The sequence below is a fragment of the Tenrec ecaudatus genome, chromosome 15 (genome assembly GCF_050624435.1).
Source record: "Tenrec ecaudatus isolate mTenEca1 chromosome 15, mTenEca1.hap1, whole genome shotgun sequence".
In the NCBI taxonomy this organism is placed as follows: domain Eukaryota; kingdom Metazoa; phylum Chordata; class Mammalia; order Afrosoricida; family Tenrecidae; genus Tenrec; species Tenrec ecaudatus.
The window spans coordinates 3713620-3731942 of NC_134544.1; the positions used below are offsets into that span (position 1 = coordinate 3713620).

An 18323-nucleotide genomic window follows, 5' to 3' on the forward strand; every position below is an offset into this window, starting at 1 on the left:
AATTCAAATCCCAAATGTCATTCACAACTGTAGTAAACTGTACTCTCATAAACACTAAAGCTTTTTAGCCTAATGCATCATAAATTAAAAGACTGAGCAGTGGGGAGGAAACATATGCAACATACACAAAGCAATACGCAGGTCTAAAAAGCCTTATCTCTGAGGACTGAGATTTAAAGGTCTTCAAAGGTGAATGAAGGCTATCATCATGGACTTCACAGTGAGAATATGCAAACATCGACCTAGTATTGAAAGATGACTAAACCACTATAATTTAAAAAGTGGAAGTTTAAACATAACCTAACAGATAGGCAAGAGGAAACGGGTTCCCAGGTAAAGAAGCAAGCCGACAAAGATGTTTGGCAGACGCTGTGGTGGAACTCGTCAAAATTAAAACAGAGAATTTCCAGGGAGTTCTTCAGTCAAGAAGCCCTGGTTCATAACAGCCCAGCACTGTCCACAGATAGCAGGACAGCAGTGGATGGATGGTGTACCCGGGGACGGGCCTCCACGGCTCATACTGCACCCCCCTTGTGCTTGTGGTGGGGCTGGTTACATAAAGCTCCCTGGGAGATAGCCCCCCCCCCAGGTTCTTGGGGTGTCCAGGCTGACCACAAGAAGGGAGAATGACTTCAGAATAAGGCTAGCATGCAGTCTGCAGAGGCAGTCCTGTACACACACACACCGCCCCCAGAGGGGCTGGTACTGCCCCAGATCTGTGCCTGCCACATCCCACAGTTCTTGGTCCAGCATTGCAAGATGCCCAGTGAGTGAGGAGCCGGGTGAGGGGTAATCACCAGTGACTGCCTTGCCCACCCATCCCTCTCCAGCAGGCCCTGATGCCGAGAGCTTGGGTAGACAGCCATCCCTCTACACCAGTGTGACAGACCCCAGCCATGTATAGACATGGTCAAGGCTCCAGGCATGTGGTGAAAAATAAAAAGAGAAGGGGGGGGGAGCAGAAATGACAGGTCCCAAGAAAGCCAAGCCAGGAGTCCTCTCAGCTTCATACAGTATGCTTGTGTCCCGAGAGCCCTGGGAAGCTGGCCCTCCTGGAGATTATTATGAAGCATCTCCTGACATGGTGCTCACAGGACGAAGACTCCATCAACAATCGGCTGCAGCGGATCAGAGTTGTACAGAATGCCAGTATCAGAAACAGCACAAGGAATGAAAGGGCTGTAAGCAGCAGGAGAGGGGGCAGCACAGTGAAACCCGGTCCTGTCGACTGTGGTTTGACGCCAGCCACCAACCCGCGCCCGCTTGGTCACAGCATGCGGGCCCTTGCACATCGGTTCCTGGTGCGCACCCACGCTATTTGGATGGGCACGTTAGTTGTGAATAAAATGGAAGTGAAAAAGCACTGATAATAAATCATGGAAAGCTTTATTAAACAAAAATATTAAAACGTGAAAAAAGAAAAAACAAAACATTAAAATGTTAAGGTATTTCTGCTACAGCCTCCACATGTAGTGTATACACTTCTAATGACAGTGCATTTTGGTTTTACCTTCTCTCTCTAACCCTCCACAAAGAATGCAAACCCCAAATCAAACCCACTGCCACAAAGTCACTCCCAACTCACAGGCTCCTGGAGGTGGGAGCGGAACTGCCCCGTGGATGGGTTTCTGGGGCATCAGTCTTCACAAGAGCAGACAGCCGCATCGTTCTCCTGAGGAGCTGAGGGCGGCAGCGCTCCTTCTCAAGAAGTCCACACGCTTCGATTCCCACCACATCAAAACAGCAGATTCAAAACATTTGAAGGTCTCGAATTTTGTTCCTCCCCCCCCCCCCAATGCTCTCTGAGTTTGGGAAACAAAATGAAGTTTGAGGGCCCTTCATCTGTTTCCACTCTCCTCCACTTTAACAAGCACGATGTCCTTCTCCAGGGGCCTGCCTCTGCTGACAACATGGCCAACGTATGTGAGATGAAGACTTGCCGTCTTTGCCTCCCCGGAGCACACTGCCTGTACTTCTCCATCGGCTTGTCCTTTCAGCAGTTCCTGGTACTTTCCATATTCTTGCCCAGCACCAGGAAGACTGCTTGGTTTCCCAAAGGGCAGTCACCATCAACACCTTCTAGGTTAACCTCACTGCTTTGAATTGAAATGACCCAGCAGCCTCCCTGCTGTGACTGGATTTTTTTTTGAAGGCAGCTTATGGGACTGCGAGAAGCACTTCGGAGAGCACTTCCCTAAAGCCGGCCCGGATTGCGAGCGTGTGCCCAAGCACGTCTCCTTGGATCAAACTCATGCCCCGGAACCCATGCTTGCATTCACAACGGGAACCGAATCTTATTAAGCAAGGAAAAGTTGATGGTAAGGGAGCGGAAGTTATAAAGGCAACCAATCACTAGGAGAATGATGGTGAGAGCCAGGATGACTGAACTACATTCCTCAGATGCTGCCTAGAAACCAAGAGGCAGCGATAAAAGCAAGTGCTCAGCTTATCTCCAAAAGGCCAAAACATCAAAATGATTACAAATAGTTACCTCCGGAGAACCAGACAGCTGGTAGGAGAGATGTGGTGGTAAGACTCTTTTCAAAAGACAGATTTCAAATAGTAAAAATGACGTGACAAATACTGATTTGAGAGTGATCAACATGGAAACTTAACAAAAATACAGCATAGCAAATCCAGTCCTGATGTACACATGTTGGGAGAGGACTTGTATCTCTAGTGGAGCTTTTCTCAAATCCAGTGTCGCATAAAACTGACACTAAACCCGAAGCCTGCACCCAGGTTTGGAGATTCTAGGGTAGAACTCTGATTGGCTTGGACAACCCAATGGACTCCATGAGGGAAAGGAAAGAGCTAGACTTTCAAAGGGCCCCCATTCTCTGCATGAACACACAAGCACGGGAGCAGTTCACTGGGTCACTTTGCAAAGCCAGCTGCACGAACCACCCTGGGTGTGCCTCTCTCTCTCTCTCTCTCTCTCTTGCTCATGGGGATACATGGGCATGCACACAAAACCAAACCGCCATGGAAGGGGCCAACAGGAAGGCCTCCCGGCTCCACCACTGTGCCCGGGAAGACCCTGCCTCTGCCCCTCGGGGTCTGCGTGTGGGGAGGTGGAGAGATGTTAACACGGAGTCTACTTTCCGTCTCCCTTTCCAATGTTTATATGACACCAAGTACAGGAAGCAGTCAACTAGAAGTCTTGGCAAAGTCTTCTGAGAGGCTGTTTCCCAGGCCCTCTGGGGATGGTGCACGGTCCATTCACGGTGTTCACACCCCGAGGCCTACGGAAGAGTCCTGGTGCACTATGCAATTCTCAAGTTACTTGATCACCTTTGGAGGGGAAGGAAAACGAAGCAAAAAGGAGCAGAGGCACCAATGGCCAAGGCCAAGGGCAAGGCCAAGGCAGCTTTAATCTTCTACCTACGTCCACCTTTTCAGGAATGTTCCAAGCGACCCACTAGGAAGCCCCACCAGGTCCCCTTCAGCCATGCACACAATCCTTCCCTTTGTCCCTTGCAAGTCTCTCAAATGTCTTATTTTAAAGGAATATATAGTACTCCCGGAAGACATTTTCCCATTTCTATTCTCTCCCACTCCGGCAAGCCCTTGTTCTGGGAGATAAGGCAATCTCCTTCGGGATCGGAGCTGTGTAGTTCCGCACCCCGAGTGACAAGGACCCGGCTTGAATAACTGCCGTGCACAGGTTGTAATTATGTCAGCTCGAGTACTGAACAAGGGGGCTGATTAATGTGCGCCCGGCCGCGGCGCAGGCCCCATCAAAGGCTCTGCGCGGGCCAGCGGTGGGGACGGGGAGCAGAAAGACAAAACCCTCCTCAGCGGGCGGGCTCTTGCACGCCAGGCCGAGATGAATGGCTCCGACCGTCTCCGGGCAGATGTTCGGGGACAGTATAATATACAATTACTCTGCCTTATCACCTTCTCAGGGGCAGTGATGCTTCCTCCTCCTCTAGCTCATGGGAGGGAGGCAAAATCAGTTCACTTGGACCACACTGACTCACTCACCACAGTTCCTGGACGGTGCTTTTTGGCGCTAAAGAAAACACACATCCACTTTTAAACTTAGGAGCGAGTAAAAAATAACTAACAACAGCAACAAGATCCTGAAACCAAAACAGAATCCCAGTCTGGAGACTCTGTGCGTGTGCACGCCACAGGGAGAGCGCCCAGCATGCACAACGGTGCCATCGTTCCCCCCAGGGGTCTGATGGCCAAGCTGCCATCACACAGGCCCGTGTCCCATGCGGTGTGGCTGTCCTGCTCGGCTCCAGTCTGCTCTCCCTGAGAAGGGGCTGCTAAGGAGGGAAGGAGGGAGGCTCCCAACCCCTTTTGTTAGCACTTTGTACCCAGGACAACTCCAGGCTCCATCGACAGCATCTGCCTGAACACTCTACAGAAACAACGGCCTGAATGTGCAATGGTGGACGAGGCAGCCGTGCTGATTTGACCAAGGGCAAAGCCCACAAAGTGCGATGCAGTCCTCACAAGGTGGTGGTATGCACGGCGCACAATCAGAGGAAGCAAGGAAGATTCCCGAGCAGCAGAGAACATCCACAAAGAATGTGAGTGAACAGAGAGCTAGCAATAGACCTGCTGCTACCCTTCCCCGTGGTCTCATACGGCTGGCAGCAACACCCGCCCACGTGACTCAGCCTGAGACCTGAACCCTCGCTCCCCGAGAGGGCTCAGGCCCTCACTCTTAACACTGGATACCAGGCCCTGCTGGCCCTGCTCACGGCAGCTTTCCGGCAGCAACAAACAAGGCGCTAGAAGCAGGGGCGTGTGATGGAGAGAGTCCTCACCAACCATGGCAGTGCCCTAGCAGAGATTCAGACAATCCCTTGAAGGTGACGGCTGGCACAGAATGCTGGGTACAGTGCCCTTGGGAGGTGCCATTCAGGTGACTCCCCAGGTCGGGAACCCACAGCAGAGGGCAGGGCTGCTCTGGGACCAGTGAGCTTGACAGCAGCAGGCCAGGCAGTTGGGGGCTTGAACCTTGAGCTTTCAGGTTGGCGATCACTGTCTACCCACCATGCCACTGGGCCTCCTCCAGCAAACTGGAGTGAAAACAACCAGCAACTGTGACGACAGGGAAGGAAGCACGGGCCTCCGACATTATCATAAAAAAAGACGGACTTCTGATGTCACTGCAGGTTCCTATCAGAAACATCCCGACACTGGAAGACGGTCTAGAACGAGTCACAGCAGAGATGGCACCCTGTGTGTGACAGGCGAGCCGGCCGGGTAACGGAGAGCACAGTTGTTCGCTAGCATGTAGCCACATGTGGAGAAAGGGCCACGTGGTGAAGCCAAGCAGCCTCCTGGGGCCGCTCCACACAGAAGGCACAGGAGCCGCTCCGGGCTGGCTGTGCTGGGCGGCTGTGTACCACACCAGCTGGGCTGTCCTGAGGAAGCACAGGAGGGAGGGCATGGGATTCACTGAAGGGTCCCAATGCTGCCCTCAGGGCTGAGCCCCTCTGCTGAACCACACTCAGCCTCAGCACTGCGCTGATGGTCTTTTTCCACAAAGATTAACAGCCTTGGACCTGCCCCCAGAGGGGGTCAGCTTAGCTCAATGACGGTGACTCTGTTATCTGCTCTTTCAGCCCCACCAGCTTGCCTTCCCTGTAATCCATGTCTTTTCAAAGCTGCCGTGGGGACGTGCAGGGAAGCTACTTCCCAACTGGTCCTCTCGCCTTCAAACACTTTCCTTATCGCCGTTCACTCCTACCAATACTGGGCTCCTGACAGGCCACCGGCACCTGGCTAACTGCCCTGGCTTGCAGGGAACACAGCCCTCGGGGGACGCTTCTCCTGTAGCCGCACCCCACCCCACTCCTATGTCCTACACAGCAACCAGGCCTTTCCACCAGGCATCCCTTGCACCCCCCTAGCCCCCCCACCCCTCTCATTCATCACCACCGTGCTCACCACATCTCTTCTGTTCTGCTGTCCAGGCCCTGCCAGAACAGCACCAGGGCTACAGGCAGCTTGTTACTTGTCCCTCATTAGGCCCCGGCATCCCTCATTAGCCCCACTCCCTGTCCTAATACAAGGGGCACTGAACCAGCCCTGTCTGCCTCTCGGCCATGGGGGTCACTTAGGACTAGGCGCTTCGTAATTTCCACCTCTCAAGTCCCTGTCATGGAGCTGATTCCGACTCACAGTGCTCGCCCGCACAGGGCAGACTAGAACTGCCGTGGGTGTGGGGCTCTAATTCTCTGTAGGCGCCGAAAGCCTCCTCTTGCTCCCGAGGAACAGCTAGTGATTTCAAACCGCTGACACTGTGGTTGGCAGCCCAACACGCAACCCACTAAGCCACGTAGGCCTCTGCAATGGCCCCAGCTCCGCAACTCTCCACCTCAAAGCGGTGTGCACCCGGTATTCTTTCCGGGTTACTTCCTGCCAGTAGCATGGCCTCCCGAGCGAGATTCAGGCCAGAGGGAAAAACCGTACTTCCTCTTCCTCTTGAGTGTGTCCAGCATAGCGTGTAGCCCAGGCTCATCAGAGTAAGATAGAGCTCAAAACCAAATTAAAAGTGTAATTTGGAGGAGTGTGGCTGGGTCTTACTTTTAATTATGATTACAGATATATGATGCTTTCAAATCAAAACACATTTGTGAAATGGAATGCCAACCACTTCCCCCCAAACAATTCAGCCCCCAGAGACTGACTTGCTTAAGTGCAAACACTATACATTTGCTGCCTTCTCTCATAAGGGAAAAATGATGCTCTCTGTGTTATGGCACTTCATGTCTTGGTTGGAAGTCGCAGTGGAAGACACAGGAACAAGAAGGAAGGCGAGAAAAGGCCTGAGCAAGTTCAGCTGTGCGCATGCTCCCGGATTCTCTCTGGGCAAGGCCCCGGGGCGGCACACACCAGGGGCCCAGAAAGCCCCAAGAGAGGGCCTCGCAGAGCTTAGCAAGATCCGAGCCAAGGCAATTAAGAGGAAGAAAATAAAGTTCAAATGGGTGAGAGGAGAGATTAATATTAGGTTAAAATCCCCTGGAGGGGAGAGGATCAGATAGCACATTGTATTATCAAATGGAGGAGGTGAGCTTATCTCCGGCTGCTCCTTCTGCTGTGCAGGTAAGTTTGCTCACACAAAGGCTGGATCCTTTGGAGGTGGGCGGTGGTCTCAGGCCCAAACTCCTTGTCAGCAGGAGATACTGACAGAGCTTGGGTCAGAAGGTGTGGACTCTGACAAGAGCCCGGCTGTCTGACAATCTCAGGAGCCTGTTTGCATGCTCCGAGGCGAGGCGAGGCCAGGTGCGGGTGGACGGGCAGCCTGGTTTGGAGCTGAAGCTCCATGTGGCAGAAGAGAAGCTCACGCATTCCTTGAGATTCCATCTAGGGGAATCAACATTTCTTACAAACCTTCACCTTGCCAGTGACTGCCCGGGGCCCTCTGCCCTCACCCTGCTGCACGGCCCTGTCTGCCTAGTTTGGACAGCTCGGGCCGGAGGCCGCCTCAGCGCTATGGCGAGATGAAGGCTGGGGACGGAGACTAAGGAACTGGGCGTCCTCTCGGAGTGTGAATCTGAGTTTCGAAGGGTGACAGTGAGTAACGGGCAGGAGACTGGTACAGTCTCTCCATGGCGCTAGAAGGCGCACCAGATGTGCTGAGGGCTGCCAGCCCTCCTGGAGGTGGTGGCGAGTCCCTAACAAGCCACCTTCGCGCTGCGGTGGATATACATAGTTACAGAAGTACGGTGTTTGTTGGGTGATAATAGCTCTAGTGTCTGAGGAATAGTTATTATGCAAGACGTTATTGCCCCAAAATATTTTCTATTTTCTTTCATCTCTAAGGCCTTCCTTTCTACCACAATATATACAGATATATCTAACTACCACCCAGGGGATTGTCCATAGTAATTCCTTGTAGAAAGACCATCCCCAAAGATAGCTTTGGCCCTTCTATAATGACTGGATTTGGGATTCAACCACAGCAAGTGAAACAAACATGTTTATCTGGATTCTACTTTAAGAGACAGCACAGGGAACGTATGGTCACTTTGGGTTCAAAACGGCTCTTCTAATTAATCTGGGCGCTGCGTCTACTGAGGCTACATCCACAAACAAAACAACGCGCAGTGCAGACAAACAAACACAAGTAACTCAGACTTTTTCCCTCCCATTGTCAGTGATGTCTGAACCAGTACTTGATTTTTTTTGATGTTATGGAATCTATTTTCTAAGGTAACAGAAGTTTTCACCGAAGCAAGCCTGTTTCTGATGAGAACGTACTCAGATGAAGTGCCAGCCTGGCATGCAGGGTGGCTGTACTGGCACGTGCCCGGCCAGGCTGGGCCATGAGCTAAAGAGAACTAGAAGCAGAGCAGTCAACAGTGCATTAAACAAAGCCTCTATCGAAACATGATGAAAAGTCCTGAGCTAAAAAAGTCTCCAACGAATTGGCCGGCAGGCAATTATTTCAGGATTTACAGAGAAATGCAAAAGGTATGGTAACGGGGAAGAAGCCCATTTGTGCTGGGAAAGGAAGAGTGAGAGGACACCGTGTTCAGGTCAGCGGCCTGATGCTGAGCCTCGGGCACCCACGCCAGGGCAAAGGCAGCTGCAGGCAAGACACGGTCGGCATTTCTAAAGCCCATGAGTATAGAGTCCGAAGTCTACTCTCCTACGGCCAGGCTGGGGCGCCCATCCAGCTGCTCTACATAAAAACGTTTCTTCTTCCAGAACTTGGAAACGTCCCCCATGAAGTGACCACCACTAGGACTGTTTTGAAGGAGCAGCGGCTGAGTCTGTGTTACTGGTGTGTGCTGTCTCCCTCCTTGCCCTTGGTACATGCCCACTGGGAGACACGGGTCACCCCTAAACCTACGTGTGTTCTAAACCGAGACCAGCACGGGAACCAGAGGGAAAGTGAGACTCTCTGAAGGGATCATCCAAACGGGACCAGCACGCACTCGAGAAGGCTGCCCTTACTCCGGCTGCTGCTGAGACAGCCTCTGAGAATGCAGCAGCTCACTGCTGACCCACGGCTGGACAGACACCACAGCCCCAGGAGGCTCTGCCGCTACTGCGACACATCAAAGCACGGGGAGTTTACGTGACACAACTGCAGGTTGGTCCCAAATAGTGTCTGAGAGCAGAAAAACATCTGGCAGGTGAGGCACTTTACAGAAAGACGAGTCAGCATGGTGGGGAATATACAGTGTAGGTACCTCTGTCTCTGTCAGTTACATCTCGGCCACCCTAAAACTGCCCTGAGTAACATGCAAAATAAAGACAGACTTCCACTCCAGGGAGAGTCCACTATGACGGGAAATTTCAAGGACATCACCAGTGCTTTCTGGGGTGTGTGTGGTGGGGGGGTAGGGAGGGGACGACAGACAGCCGAGTCTAGGTTCTTGACAGGGACTGCAGAAAATGCACGTTTGCAGGAGCGTTAGGAGTCTCAAAAGTTAAGTCTGTTTCCGAGTTCAGATGGTACATTCAACAGCCCTAGACCGCAAACAGAAACAACCAAACAACTGTCTGTAGATCCTGGATGAATCTAGGGTGTAATGGCCCTGGGACTGCCAGTGAGCATGCCACCAAGTTGGGACTGCTTTGCTGCCGTCTGCTTCCTGCAACTAAGAAAATGGGGCAAGTATTTCCTGGGAGGCAGGAGGCAGGCTCTTCGGCTCCTAAAGAGATTGCACTTCCAGCCCGGGAAAGGTCAAAGATACCGGCTAAATTAAAAGACCAACAGCCCTTATTTTCAGGCCTTGGGATGAGACTTCCTCGGGCTTAGGATGAGGGGACCAATATCACTTCCCTGCTCAAATCAAAAAGGACAAAGGAAAGTGACATGTCCACATGTGGTCAGGTGAAGGGCTGCTCTGTAGGGGAGGGCCCCAGGCATGCTGGGTAAACCCCAAGGTTAGCAAGAGGCAAGGGTAGAGAGAAACTCAAAAGGCCAAACATTACAAATGCCTGGTATCGGTTTTCTCTGGTGGATTAAACGACACCATGTGCTGGCCATAGCGTTTCATACTGTTTGACCATCCTGACTCAGGAGCCGCCCCCCTATGCTGGGCGACAAATGGAACCGCAGGAAGGTGAGCCACTAGGCAGGCCCAGCCCCTCCGAAAGCCAGCAACCGTGTGAGGCAGGGGAGGGCTTTACATCACTGGACGGGGTGCTGATTAGAACAGGGCGAGGTGGTGGATGTCCATCCCCTGCTAGTGCAGGATATAACCAAGGGAAAGCCAGTCAAGGGGACAAGGAGCCTGGTCCCGTTTCAACAGAGACAAACTAAAGGCCTTCACCGCACAAGGGAACCAGGTGGGGCGGGCAGGCAGTGTGCGCGCTCACGGTGCAGGCTCCGGCAGAATAACAGAGCCGTTACCGGTGGCAAAGTTCCAGAGGCGTGATGGCTGACGCTGGTCTAATGGGCTGGACTTCTGTTGAGTTCAGACAGTGAAAGCTCAGGGAGGAGTGCAGGTTTACATCCAAATAGAATGAGATGTCACTGCGTCCATTAATAATGCAAAGTTGAAAAATAGCCCCAGGTTCAAAAGAACAATTATAAGACTCTTTTGTAAACAAATCTATATTCACATTTTTCATGAATAATTATCATTACTAGTACTTCTCCACTAATGTTCAATTTATAAAAGGAAAAGTATACTTTTGATGGGAATTTAAATAAAACTTCAGTTTCTTGAGAGGGTGGCACCTGCAGATAAGTGTGAATAATGACAAAGACATAAAATCATTTTTCTCTATCTACAAATAAAAATCTAAAAGGGAAAGAGTTATGTAACCATTTTGAACAGTGAAACATGATGGACAGATACCAAATCAGCTGTGTGTGATCCTGTCTCCTCAAGAAATGGGGCGAACCAGCAAAGAATTATTTTTAATCTGCGAGGATGATCCATGCTCAAATATTTCTTTGCTGATAGAAGATATATGAACGTGAGGTACACATGATAAGCATTTTATTCTTCCTATACTGCGTAATCCAAATAAATCTTCTTTTTTATACTACGGTTCAGTTGAAACTTTCCTCATGAAGAGAAAATAAAGGGATCAGTCATCATCTCCCTGTGCCCCTCATGGCTCTTCTCTTTAGAGCTAACCGTTTATTTGCAGGTTTCTCGTGCTCAGGGCAACCTTGGCTTTGGTTCCTGAGCAAAGGAATCTGACCACACGGACAAAGAAGGACGGCAGTCTCTTCCCAACAAGTGTAGGAACCACGTGTGTGCCATCCCAATCCGATGGTGCGAGGGCAGTCAGTCCAGGCACCCGTCTGCATGACTTCACGGTTACAAAGGACAGCCAGTGGCCCTGGCTCCGCGAGACACCAGTGTGGGTTCAGAGGACGGTGGGCGGCGGTATGCTTGGGGAGCTCCACTCCTCTCCAGCCTGGGCTTGCAGAGTGGAGCCTGGGTGGGGTCCAGCTGGCTCGAGTAGCCCCCTCAATGAATGGGATGCTATTTCGGGGAAGTAATGTGAATGGGGTGAGAAATACAGCCTCAACCTTAGAGAGAAGAAGGGGCCTTCAAGGCGATGAAGCCAAAGCAGCCCCGAGCCACGTCTGTGTGCACACGCAAAGCTTGGCCCAGCAGGCCTGTGGTGACAGGTGGTCAGAGGGAAACCTCCAGACAGAGCCTCTGCAGGCGCAAAGGTGAAGATTTATGCTGAAGCACCTCGTTTAGGTACAGCCCTTGGAGGAGTCAAAACCTGAGAGTGGCTCACATGTCCAAACACACACAGCGGATGCCGACTCACCAGGGCTACCAAGCATGACCGGGGCCCTCAGGAGGAGGGGTCCAGAACAGGGCTGGCATCTCCCGGGGTGTCAGTCACCTTCCAACAACTGGGTTTGGACTTACCCTACTCCAACTAAGCCCCTGCCCCACCAACCTTCCATGGGACGGGAGCGGGAAGTGTTTTCTGGACAGGACCCCAGTAAGTGTGGTGGCAGAGCCCAGCTGAAAGACGAGCCAGAAATGACAGGCAGGAAGAACGAGGTCGTACTGCAGCAAACCCCAGGGTAATGGGCGTGTGCCCCTCCCCGAGCCCAGAAGGGGAGCAGCAAAGACCTGCATCTCCGAGATGAGTCAATGGCCACCCAGAGAGGTCAGAATCTTAACAAAGGTCACAGGCACAGTTACATGAGTAGCTGAGCCTGGACTGACTTGGATACTCAATGTGCATGTTTACACACACACACACACACACACACACACGGCGAAGGCTCATCCAATGGTAACTGTCCCCACTACTTCCTGACCACTTGAAAACTGCCAGGCTGTCAAACAGCCCAAGGGTCGTATTTGCAACGACTCCCTTGTTCTCAAGAGCCATTAAGTCAGCTCTCAGCTCTGACCCTGTGCACAAGGGATGGAGCATTGCCCTGTCCCAGGGGGCTCTGCCCTACTGTCCTAAGATGTAAATACAGGAGGTCAACCCTGGCACCTGCTTGCTGGTGGTGCTCACACTCAGACCCAAACAGCGCAGCGACCCCCAGGCTGCAGGCTGTGTGCAAGCAATTTTCCAGACCTTCCCCCGGAGAGGCTCTGTGCCACCAGGCTGCTGGCTTCTGTTGAAAGGAGGACGTCTGCAGGTTTGGGTGTGAAGGAATAGCCCGGCCACTTACAAGCCAGAAGGCCAGAGCCACAGAGCTCTGAGGACGAGCACAGGTGTTCACAACCATTGTTGGTGCGGTCCTCGCGGTGGCTCTGGGTGCCCACACAGCCACCCCCATGGCCTTCTGCACTGCTTGCAGAGTGAGAACTACAATGCCCGCCAAGGACTGCAGCCCCCACCCCCACCTGCAGAGGCCGAGAACTGAGAACTGGGGCATGGGAAATGGCATTCTTTCTGGTTGCTTTTCTGTACCTTACAGACAGAACTCCAGGGAAGAGTCTTTTCAATAAGGAAAATTAACCGATCAGCGATGTTGGTTATTTTAACCAAATGGTGTTCGCAGCATCTTACTCAGTTTCTAATTGGCTCGCCATGTTACCAAACTGTCAGGAAACACCAATCTCATGTGAGCTAAAGATGGGACACATAGAATGCTGAGGAATGAATAATTCATGCATGAAATACATTTGCAATCGTGCTGTGTTGTTAGATGACCTTTAACACAGACTTAATGGGACAATGTGGCTAAAAAGAGAGATGATGGGCGGCACTATGTTTGTGGGGTGCACAAGCACATACAGGGGACCCCAGACCGACCCTGAAGGGCAGCTGTGGGCCAGCTTCCAACTCTATCATGGGAAGGGCCCGTTGGCCTGCTGAGGTCAGCTGCAGGGGAGGGAAGGCTCTCACAGTCCAAGTCAGGTGGCACATAGGCATATGAATAGCCCACAACACATGGCAGTCCACTTCCCTCAAGTCCAGGTGGTTCACCCAGAGGTCCCCGTCAGTCACTCACATGAACTCTAATCAGGCTGTGGTGGTGTCCCACCCCCAGACGGCCAGAGAACCCAGCCCAGCTGATGCCCACGGTACCCTCAGTCACACATTCAAGCGCAACATTCCTGAAGCATCCTGAGACCCTCTGCACATCAACCCCTGCTCTCAGAATAAACAGGTTGGCTGTGAAAGGCCACCACCCTCTGAGCCACCTGTGCAATGTGGCCTGCCAGCGGGAGGAGGTGCAGCAGCGTGTCCGCAGAGCAGGATCCTCTCTTCCTGCTGCTGCTCAGAGCTTGGCTGCACCTGTTGCTGGGCAAGGCAAGGCATGCTGGGAAGATCAGTGTGCCAAAGGACTGCAAGGCCCCAGGGGGAGGCTGGGAACAGTCAGTGACCAGCCTGAGCTCCACCTGTGGCTACTCAGGCTTCGTGTAGGAAAAAAAAACACACCTATGATGTGTACACACATCAGGGCTCTTTTATAATGGATATACATGTGTGGACTTTTGCTATGGAGTTGCACAGGGTCCTAGCACAACATGAGGCATCCTGGGAGCTCAGTGGTTCAAGCCTGCCAGCTGCTCTGCAGAGGAAAGATGAGGCTTCTCAGTATCGAAAACCCCAAGGGGCCACTCTCCTCCGTGCCTGATAGGTCCTTGTGAGGTAGGACCTGGCCGGGGACTGCCCGGTGGGGCCTACTCACCTGTAGTCACACCAGGGACAGCTGTAGGGCTTCTCTCCAGTGTGGACGCGCTTGTGCCTCGTCAGGTGGGACTGCGTGGTGGAGGCGAAGCTGCACTCCTCACACCGGAATGGCTTCTCCCCTGCAAAGCACCCGGAGAGGTTGTTGGTGAGTGATGAGCCTGCTGGCACGCAGAGACAGCATTCACAGCACGTGGGCTGCACTTTCAGGGCGACATGAGTGCAGGAACTGAGAGTGAGTGAGACTGGGGGCCTGCTTCTGCTCAATGGGAGACAGGCGAGGAGCACACTGTGGGACACCCACGGGCCAGCCTGGCATCCCAGACCAAACAGCATCCCAGGGATGGCCTTGTCCCCAACCTGAGCCAGGAGTCATTCAGCCAAGGGCGCCGCATGCTAGAGACACTGTAATCACATCAACAATACCTAGCAACAGCCTGTAGCGCCCCACATGACAACCTGCCTGCTCACTCTGTCAAGATGCAACCACGTTAAAAAAAGAAGATACTACCAAGCTCTAAAGTGACGCCTGAAAAATGTTGGGAGGAGAGACAAATTAGCGCTCATTAGTTTGAATGAAAGATGCTGAGCCTCAAAGCAACCTTGAGACCAGGTTCTGGACTGGTCCCCTGGCCCCAAGTGACAGGGACACCTGACACAGAGGCAGGGAGGAAAGAGGTGGTGCCAGAAGCAATGGTTTAGCCCACCCTGGCCACTGGTTTGTCTCTGCCACACACACAGCCGATAGATCACGTGGGGGGCGGAGGGTCCACTAGCTATACAGCACTTGATACGAGGTGACTTAATTTTGAGCAAGGTAAAATCAAATTTTAAAACTGATATCAGATCCAGTCACTGGAACCTGTTTGAGGCACCCAGGCTCCTCCTGGCAATGCCTATTCTATCAAAGGTAAACAGAGAGCATGCCTTTCAGATCCAACTGGAGTCCCGGCTGAGATGTAAAAAAGCACCCCCTACCTACTGCCTGGTACAGAAAAGGTAGGCAAGCTCAAAAAGCACAATGGGCACAGAGGGTAAGCTATTTAGTGAATAAACCCTGGGTCGAGGGCCAGGCTCTTTGACAGGGATCTGACCCAAGCCATGGTTTCCTACAGCAGCCAAATAAAAAAGAGTGGAAAAAAGAAAAAAAAATGAGGGTGATAGGGAGATAGGGCAGTAATATATAAATGGGGAGGTTATTGTTTATGTCTCCACAGGAAAGGGAGAGAGGGACCAGACCCATCCTGGAGCACCAAGCCTTCAGGGCAACATACTGGCATGGAGCAGCGAACCAACAGCGAGGATGATGGGACGGGGCCCAAGCCGAGCTATGCTGACTCCTCCACAGACGAACGTAAGACCGAGAATAGTACTGAAGATAGATAGATTGACTGATGGATGGATGGATGGAGGGATGACAGACGAACGTAAGACCGAGAATAGTACTGAAGATAGACAGATTGACTGATGGATGGATGGATGGAGGGATGAGAGAGAATACCTCATCATGGTCCACCAAGTCCTGGGGATAACATTCCTGCTTGGAGCAGCCGGTGCACAGAAAGGACCATAGGGCCGGTGCCACTCCAAGACACGATGTTCCCTCACTGACCCAAAGTGCTACAGAAGACAGCAATGGAGACAATGTGATCAAAGTGTGCCCGGTCTGCCCCACGCACCAAGGAGCAAAATGAGAAGGGAATACAACAGGGAAGTAAGGGGAGCAAATCAACCAACTCCCCGAGGAACCCTGAAAACAGACTTCTGACTTGGGGGGTAGGGCATGGCACCTCATCATATCCAACTGGAAAACACTCATAAGGGTCAGCAGACAGGCCTGGAACCATTGGGTTTTACTTTGTTTTATCTTTCAGCCATGTCTACCTATATAAGATAGGCAGGACAAACATTCGTGAAAACAATGGGATCTTTGCGGGGGGGGGGAATGGGAGAGGACGGGGTGGGGATAGGAAGCGGGGAGCCAACAAACTCAGGGATAAGGGAACAATAAGAGATCTAAAATTGATGAGGAGGAGGGGGCACAATGCCTAGCGGGGTTTGATCAAATACAATGTATCTGAGAGGAATTACTAAGAGCCGAGTGGAGGGTAAGCATGGTAGTGGGACAGGAGGAAGGTGAATGGTAATAGAGGAAAGAAGTAGGAGGCAATAGCTATTTATAGAGGTATAACTATAGGAATGTATATATAAAAACACTAATTTATGATGAAAGGGATAGAGGCCCATGCACATATTTTTTATGTTAAGTATTAAAATAGCAGACTGACTTTAGGCCTCTACTCAAGGCCTCCCTAAACACAGGACACTTTGTCATATATATTAACCCAGCCCTCATTAATACTCACCTTCCCTACATGATCGCTCAAGACAAAATGGGTGTATAAGCAAATGTGGTGAAGAAATCTGATGGTGCCTGGCTATCAAAAGATATAGCATATTGCGTCTTAAAGGCTCGAAGCTGAACAAGTGGTAATCTAGCAATTAAGCCCACAAGGAAGAAGCACACCAACCTGCATGACCATGAGGTGTCGACGGGTTCAGGCATCAGAAGATCCAAAACAAACAAATTATATTGATGTCAAAGAGGGGGATTGTAGTGGAGACCCAAAGCCCAACTGCAGAAAACTGGACTTCCCCCCCCCACACACAAAGGGGTACAAAGAAGGGGCGATTCAACCAGGGTACAGTATAGCACCAATAGAAACACATTACTCCAGTTCCTGAATGGCCCCCACCCACGATCATTTCCCAGCTCTACCTTACAAATAAAGCTAGATCGGAGTACGCACATTGGTTTTCATGACATGGAATTCATGGCAGATAAAACCCTCAGAACAGTAGGGGAGTAGCGCTATCATGAGAGGAGGAAGATGGTGGGGTGGGGAGGAGAGGGAGAGAAAGGGGGAAACCATCACAAAGTTGGAATATATAGCCCACCCCCAGGGGGATGAATAAAAGAAATATGGGTGAAGGGAGACAATGGACAGTGTAAGGCACGAAATAACAGTCATAATACATAATTGATCAGGGATTCAGGAGGGTGGGAAGGGGTGGAGGGGGAAAAAAAGAGGAGCTGATACTAAGGGCTTAAGTAGCAAGAAAATGCTTCGGAAATGCTGATGGTAACATATGCACACGTGTGCTTAATACAATTGAATGATGGATTGTTCTGAGATTTGTAAGGCCTCCCGCCCCAATAAAATGACTAATAAAAAGAAGAAAGCAGAACGGCAGAGCACTCCTGATTCCTGTACTGATTTCACCGTGAAATTAGGAGACTGGGGTGGGAAGGGGGAACAACTGATTACAGGGATCTACATATAACCTCCTCCCTGGAGGAAGGACAATAGAAAAGTGGGTGAAGGAGATGTCGGACAGTGTAAGATAATAATAACTTATAAATTATCAAGAGTTCCTGGTGGAGAGAGGGGAAAAATGAGCTGATACCAGGGGCTTATGTGGAGAGCAAGTGTTTTGAGAATGATTAGGGTAACGAATGTACAAATGTGCGTTTTACAATTGATGTATGTCTGGATTGTTATAAGACTTGTATGAGCCCCAATAAAATGATTTTTAAAAAAGAAAATGAATTCTCAAAAAAAAATTTGGAGGCTGAGATTACATGAACCATTTTGTTAGAAGTTCATTTCACCTGTGATTCCACCCCCCCACACCCCCCTCCCCCCCGCTCCCGGTCTGTTTATTCAGGGTCACTGGCAGCATCCAAGGGCCCAGCCAGGTACCTCTTCTATTTGGAGTGGCAGCTCGGACTACAGAAAGTTCCCCCACGCAGCACCCCCATAGTCCAATTCTTCTCAACAGCGGTTTCCCTGGGCAGAGTCCGCCCGGGCAGAGATCGGGTTCTAAGGCTGTTTCCTAGTTGCACTCGTTCCTTCGGGCTTCTCTGAGGGACAGCAGAAAGACTGTCTGCTCCAGGGAAGATTTACCACTGGGACTCCCCGAGGGCAGCGGGAGGGTTTCTTTGCTGTCCTGTTTCCGGGGATGCTGGGAGACATTTAATCGCACATGGAGCCATGCAGAAAACGGGGGAAGCAGCATCAGTGAGCCTGACTGGACATCGACTCAGCCAGCAGCACCACTGGACCTCCGAATGTGCATGTGCTTGGCAGGCCTTCCTCCCTGGGGTTGAACGGCGATGCTCGAAGGGAGCAAGGGCCCATGGCTGGCTGTGGGCTGCCTGTCGGAGTGCGATCTCCCTCCAGGTGGTGAGGACAATG

The 18323-nt window shown here is 51.5% G+C and overlaps 1 protein-coding gene across 2 annotated transcripts in view; it reads right to left on the reverse strand.

Annotated features, from left to right (window-relative positions):
* The window catches only part of ZNF407 (zinc finger protein 407), a 379519-nt gene that overhangs the window by 115111 nt on the left and 246085 nt on the right, over window positions 1–18323 (reverse strand). For both annotated transcript variants that reach the window (XM_075533277.1, XM_075533278.1), the window contains exon 7: window positions 14066–14186. In XM_075533277.1, the coding sequence (XP_075389392.1) occupies window positions 14066–14186 (121 nt within the window). The remainder of the gene's footprint in view (window positions 1–14065; window positions 14187–18323) is intronic.